At 52.2% G+C, this 6733-nt stretch overlaps 1 protein-coding gene across 1 annotated transcript in view; it reads left to right on the top strand.

Annotated features, from left to right (window-relative positions):
• The window catches only part of LOC114637894 (IgGFc-binding protein-like), a 37811-nt gene that overhangs the window by 6193 nt on the left and 24885 nt on the right, over positions 1–6733 (top strand). The window contains exons 4-6 of the mRNA XM_028786211.1: positions 1552–2122; positions 2738–3342; positions 5599–6166. Of these exons, the coding sequence (XP_028642044.1) occupies positions 1552–2122; positions 2738–3342; positions 5599–6166 (1744 nt within the window). The remainder of the gene's footprint in view (positions 1–1551; positions 2123–2737; positions 3343–5598; positions 6167–6733) is intronic.

Genomic DNA, 6733 nt, shown 5'->3' with positions numbered 1-6733 from the left:
TGTATATGTATATGTATATGTATATGTATATGTATATGTATATGTATGTCACCTAGGACAATTCCCTACTGCAACTTTCTAGATAGTCTTCAAGCAGTCTCTCCTGGCCACCACGGTCTCGATCTCTTCTCCCCACTTAGATTAGTTGTTCTTCCCAGCATTTGGGAGGCAAAGGCAGGTACCTTTGTGAAGCTGAGGCCAGCCTTGTCTACACAGTGAGTACAGAGATGCAGGAAGAACTTCGTAAAGGGCATATGATACGACTTACATATGATACAACCTATCATTTATGCATATGACATCATGGTCTTTTTTTTCTCCTCCACATAAGAAACTACTTCCCTGGGTAGTTTTGTTTAATATTGATTTTTTAAATGTTACTATTGATCTCAATACCTTTCCAATCCTGAGCACTGTACTGCTGAACTACATCCCAGCTCTCTTCGCTTTACTTTGAGACAGGGCTCACTGAGTTGCCCAGGAGGCCTCGAACTTGCAAGCCTCCCATCTCCTTCAGAGTTCCTGGGACTCCTATTGGTCCTTCCAGGCTTGACCCGCCTGTTCCTTCTCCGGGGAGTCTTCCGTAACTGGTAGAATTCAGTATGGCCTGTTTTCAAGGCTTCCCATCCAGCCCCAAGGCCTCTGCCAGTGCCTCCTCCATCCCAGTCCTGACTCCTCAGTTTGCATTGCTCGCGGATGCTGTCTCAATGCTTTGTCCCAGTGCTCTCCCGGCACAGGGTCCAAACAAAGCGAGCTTGATCCACAGCAGGTGTCACAGGCTAGGTGTGAGGCAGAAATGAGACACGTCTAGACTGAGAGAAGTGTGTTCCAGAAAAGAAAAGGCAGTGGGCTGCTTGCTCCATAGACAAGGAGGAGGCATTGAGGGGCGTGAGCCACTTTGTGCCAGTGCTTATGTTAAAGCTGCCCCTGGACAGGGATTTTCCTGTGCTGATTGCCACACTACGGTAATGGTTTAGTGAGCTGGCAGCCCTCTGCGAGACTTGTCATCTTGGTGCTTGCAGGTCTTGACTGGTTGGGCCCACAGCCTCCTGTCACTTGGTCATGTCACAAACATGAATCCTGCTGTTTCGCTGGCTCCCTTCACTGCCCCTCACTGCAAACCTGTCAGCTTCCTTGCTCACACTAGCTTCACGCTTGTGATGAGCCTGCCATTCTGCCAGGCCCTGTTGGAGGCACTGGAGATAAAACCATGAGGCAGCCGCCCAGTGCTTCAGACAGGTGGGGCGCATGGGAAACTTGCACATGGTGGGAGAAGGTTAGAAGCTGTGGGAACTGAGGAGAGGAAGGGGCTACTGAAAGGGTGATGAGGGACAGCCTCACGGAGCCAGGGACACCTCAGCAGACATCGTTGGGGGTGGGGGTCTTCATGCACATCTCAGGGAAGAACACTTCAAGCCACATCCCTAGGCTCAGCTGGTGACAAAGGAAGGAAGGCATCCTGTGTGGCTAGAGCTGGGGACCTGTGTGAGGAGATGGAGGGCTGAAGGAGGAGTCTCACACAGGAGTCTGACCACTGCCGCCTCTCTGCAGATCGACAATCAGCGCTCCCGCCTCCCTACCTCTCTGAGTGAGGGTCGCCTGCATGTGTACCAGAGCGGAACGCGAGGTATGATCGAGCTGAGCTTTGGGCTGGTGGTCACCTATGACTGGGATTCCCAGCTGACCCTGAGCCTGCCCGAGCGCTTCAAAGACCAGGTGTGTGGGCTGTGCGGCAACTATAACGGAGACCCTGCGGATGACTTCCTCACGTCTGACCTGGACCAGGCTCCCGATGCTCTGGAATTTGCAAATAGCTGGAAGCTGGACGATGGGGACTACCTGTGTGATGATGGCTGTCACAACTCTTGTCCTACCTGCACCCCGGGCCAGACAGAGCACTACAAGGGCGACCGTGTCTGTGGCATGCTAGCTCTGTCCACAGGCCCCTTCTCTGCCTGCCACGAATTCCTGGACCCCAATCCTTTCCTGGAAGATTGTGTGTTTGACCTGTGTGTAACTGGAGGGGAGCGGCTCAGCCTGTGTCGGAGCCTTAGCGCCTATGCCCAGGCCTGTGCAGAACTGGGTGTCACCCTTGGAAACTGGAGAACACCCGCCAACTGCCGTAAGTAGCACCTAGGATGGGAGCCCATGATGAGGGAGATTTGCCCAATATCTGAATCACGATTGTGATTTAGCCTGATGCTGGACAATGACAGAGACACAGGTTGGCCAAGACATCCAAGCTTTGCTAAGCTTAGCCTAAGGTTGAGACAGACGTAGCAATGGAAAGTTCAGAGTGACAGGAGGTTACAATAGGGAAAGCAGGTAGGGGTGTGAGAGAGACGGAGACAGGGAGATAATGAGGGGAACCCCTGGGTCTGGGGAGGACTCTGCTCCCCCGCCCCCCAGAGTGAAATGGAGCCACGGGAGGTAGGGAGTAGGTCCCTGGTCTGAGCCTGTATTTGTAGTCCTTCCGATACTGTGAGGAACACGTTTGGTACAGCAGAGCAAGGACCCAGTCAGGAGGCTGCTATGGTTCCTGGGCTGTGGAGACAGATTCTGCATGGCCTTGGAATTTGAAAGTCCCAGGATTTGCCCACTGACTGGTTGGTTGTCCAGGGTTGTCCAGGGTGAAGGGGGGGTGCATTGGGGCTTGAGCACCAAGAAGGTAGGATGCCATTAACTGAGGGGTGTGGACTTCCCACCCTGGCATAACACAACTTCTGTCCTCCCTCAGCCATGACCTGTCCCGCCAACAGCTGCTATGATCCTTGCAGCCCTGCCTGCCCGCCCTCCTGCAACTCAGAAGCTGCAGTGACCAACTGCTCTTCACGCCCTTGCGTAGAGGGCTGTGTGTGCCTTCCGGGCTTTGTCGCCAGTGGTGGTGACTGTGTGCCTGAGTCATCCTGTGGGTGCACCTATGAGGGCCGCCTGCTGGCCCCGGGTCAGGAAGTGTTCGATGACGACCAATGCCGACGCCGATGCACTTGTGATGGAATCACTCATAAGGTGACCTGCAAGGAGACATCAGGATGCCCTAACGGAGAGCGCTGCAGTGTGCAGAACGGCCTCCTGGGTTGCTACCCATACAACTTCGCCAGCTGCCAGGCATCTGGAGACCCGCACTACGTGAGCTTCGACGGAAAGCGCTTTGACTTTATGGGTACCTGCACATACCTGCTGGTGGGCTCCTGCGGCCAGGATGCCGCGCTGCCTGCCTTTAAGGTGCTGGTGGAAAACGAAGACCGAGGCAGTCAGACCGTGAGCTACACAAGAGCCGTGCGGGTGGTGGCCTATGGTGTAGAGGTGGCCGTGCGAAGGGAGAATCCTGGAAGAGTGCTGGTGAGTTCCACGGGGCAGGGAACTGGGGGAGGGTGTGAATCCCCTGAAGGATTAGAGACTGTAGTTGGAGTGGAATGGGCTTATTAAACAAAACAAAACACACAAAACTTGTGGTTAAAGGAGAGGCACGGGCATCTCTTCTCAGCTTTGCCTTGTCTCTAGCCTTTGCACTTTCCTCTGAGGAAGGACGGAGTAAGATGTTTCATACTAGAACAGCAGCGGCAGCTCATGGTTGGGTCTCTGTGGAACTTGGATGAACTCATGCCTGCCTGGTCTTTAAAAGATGCCGGGGTGCTGGCGAAGTGCACAGTAGATGCCGGTGGTTGCTGCCTTTCTTCTGAAAGTTCAGAGTTGTAGGCTTATGCATTTTCTGGAAGACGATGGTTCATAGAGCAACGTGACATATGAAGTGTCAGTGTCAAGCTGGGTGTGCATGTTGAGGACAGCACAGACCCTCCCCTGGCCTCTGGGAGCAGGATGGAGCAAGGCTTACAGGGGCCCAGGTGGTCTGCAGAAGGGCCCAGCCCCCACTGAGAGTAGAGAAGCATTCATTTTCTCTGTAGAGACACCAGAGGTAAAACTGGAAAAGCGAGCCGTTGAATATCCACACGATATCTCATTCTTATAACAAAGAAGTTTGGGCGATAGGTAACCTATCCCCTAGGGAGTAGAGTGGAAACGTTGGAAATGAGAGAGCAAGAGAATTTGCTGGGCTTTGCGGTCCTGTGTACCTCTCACAGGAAGTCCCCAAAGTGAAGACAATAAGGAGAGAGAATAATTATGAATCAGTATTTGTTTTCTCAGTTACCTGAGAAGGCTTGAGTACTAACGGCTCAATACATTGTAACTACGTACTTCAGTGGGCTGAATGGACAGCACGCATTCACCCACCTCTTCCACAGCAAGGAACGTAGTTCATTCATCTTTGGCCGAAAACACTGAAGTTGAGAGATTGAGCCGGCTACTGAGGCTCACAGTTGTGTGCTACCGAGATTAGCCAGTCTGAGATGCTCAGGAACTAGAATTTGGAACCCAGCTGTTTTGCTCTGAAGTTCATACTTTTAAAAAATAATAATAATAAAAAAAAAACAACAATAAGTGATGGTGGCACTTGCCTTTAATCCCAGCACTCGGAAGGCAGAGGCAGGCAGATCTTTGTGAGTTTGAGGCCAGCCTGGTCTAAAAAGTGTGTTCCAGAACAGCCAAGGCTACTAAGAAGAAACCCTATATCGAAAATACAAAAGAAAAAAGAATGAATAAATAATATTTTATTATTATTTTAACTTGGGGGGGGGTCATGGGTTGTGAATTTAAGTCCCAGAGTGATGCAGAGGTATGGGGTTCCTCTGGTATGGAGTCACAGGCAATGCGCTGCCCACTATGCGCTGCCCACCATGTGCTGCCCACCATGCGCTGCCCACCACGCGTCCTGAGAACTTAACCAGTCCTTGAGTCCTCTGCAAAAGCAGTTCATTCATACTGCTAACTACTGAGCTAAGTCTCCAGCCTGTGGGAGTTGTGTTTTTTTAAATAGTCTGTGACCTGTTCCCAAAGTCAGACAGAAAGGAGTTCCATGAGAAAGGGACAGCGTGTGTAAAGAATAAGGTTGAAGGGTTGACCATCAGCAAGGACTCTGGTGGGCGTGAGTGAAGGGGCCAGAGATGGTGACTGAAGAGCTGAACAGGAAAGCTTACAGGATGCCGTAGTCATTCTTCTTCCCATTCCAATGCCTAACAACAAGCAACATGAGGGGAGACGGTCCACTGCGTGCTCTACTTCTCTCTTAGTAAGTGTGAGGGGAAGACACGGCTATCCACCCCATTTCAACTGGAACGTGAGGAGAGGTTCCCTCATATCTCGGTGGACCAGAAAGCAGAGAGGTCACTGGGAAGTAAAGCCAGGTTATATAACCTGTAAAACCTTACTCCAGGATTTGTACTTCTCTGAGCTTGGTCCACATCTCAAAGGTTCCAGAGCCTCCTAATGCAGTGGCGTCAGCCGTGGTTGATGCTCAAACACGTGAGCCTGTGGGAACGCACTCAGATAGGTTCCAGGGAGACGGGCGAGGTAGGCTTCGAAAAGCGGCAGTCAGAGATTTGGGTTCGAGTTTCGAGAGTAAGGGGTGATGGGTGACGTGGTAGGCAGAGGGAACAGCCATTATGAAGTCCTGATGTGGAATCAAGGAGGGGGTGGGGGCGGAGCCAGCTGAGTGAAACCGGGAAAGCCCTGACCTGTTCTTCCTGCATCTCTCCCCAGGTGGATGGCGTCCTTCAGTACCTGCCCTTCCAGGCTGCCGGTGGGAAGATTCAGGTGTACCGCCAGGGCAGTGATGCTATCCTGAGCACAAACTTTGGCTTGACCGTTACCTACAACTGGGATGCTCATGTGACTGCCAAGGTGCCCAGCAGCTACGCTAATGCTGTGTGTGGGCTCTGTGGTAACTTCAATGGGAAACCAGATGATGACCTGGCTTTGAAGAATGGCAGCCAAACTACCAGCGTATTGGAGTTTGGGAACAGCTGGCAGGAAGAGACAATACCTGGGTGTGGAGCAACTGAACCTGGTAACTGTTCTGAATTGGACTCCCTTGTGACCCAGCAAATTCAAAACAAAAAAGAATGTGGGATCCTTGCTGATCCCCAGGGTCCATTCCGAGAGTGTCACAAGTTGCTGAAACCCGAGGGTGCCGTACGTGACTGTGTCTATGACCTCTGTCTGATACCCGGTCAGCCTGGGCCACTGTGCGATGCGTTGGAAACCTATGCTGCTGGGTGCCAGGCTGCTGGGGGCACTGTGCATCCCTGGAGGAGCGAGAAACTTTGCCGTAAGTACCAAGAATGGGGTTGGGTCTGATGTTTGTTCATTAACGTACAAGTAGCACTGTTTAATGCTTATGATGCCTAGTGAGGGATAGCCTGTGATTATGCCATGAAAGAGCTGAGGAGACCGACGGTACCAACTTGCAGTTACATGCCCTCGCTTACGGCAGCCAGGAAGTGAGAGGCGGCAGTGTGCAGTGGCGTTGTTGACTGAGAGATACGCAGTGGTGCCGCATTCAGAGGGGGCCCAGACCCCTCTGCAGTTGTCCTTGGTCCCATCTGGCCACTTTACCCACGCACATCTCTTTGCTCCGGATGTGGGTGCAGGGAGGGTTGGCAAGAAGTTCTGCTTGCCTCTCACAGAGATTTGGAGTGCCATGTGCCCATCTCCTGAGTTTTAAACTTCACTCGAGTGTGCCCTGTGGTGCACATTTTAACTACGTACAGAAACAAACAACTTCACTAGCGTTTCAGCATGAGGACAAATGCAACTGAGAGTGCTAGGCTCCCTGCCCTTGGAGGGAGCTGCCATTTTGCTCTTGAGGGTTTGAACTCTGGGAGGGGAATGTGCA

The sequence above is a fragment of the Grammomys surdaster genome, unplaced genomic scaffold, assembly GCF_004785775.1.
Source record: "Grammomys surdaster isolate TR1022 unplaced genomic scaffold, NIH_TR_1.0 125430, whole genome shotgun sequence".
Taxonomy (NCBI): Eukaryota; Metazoa; Chordata; class Mammalia; order Rodentia; family Muridae; genus Grammomys; species Grammomys surdaster.
Note: the sequence above shows the minus strand (reverse complement) of the source record. Positions and strands in the feature narration are given on the sequence as shown.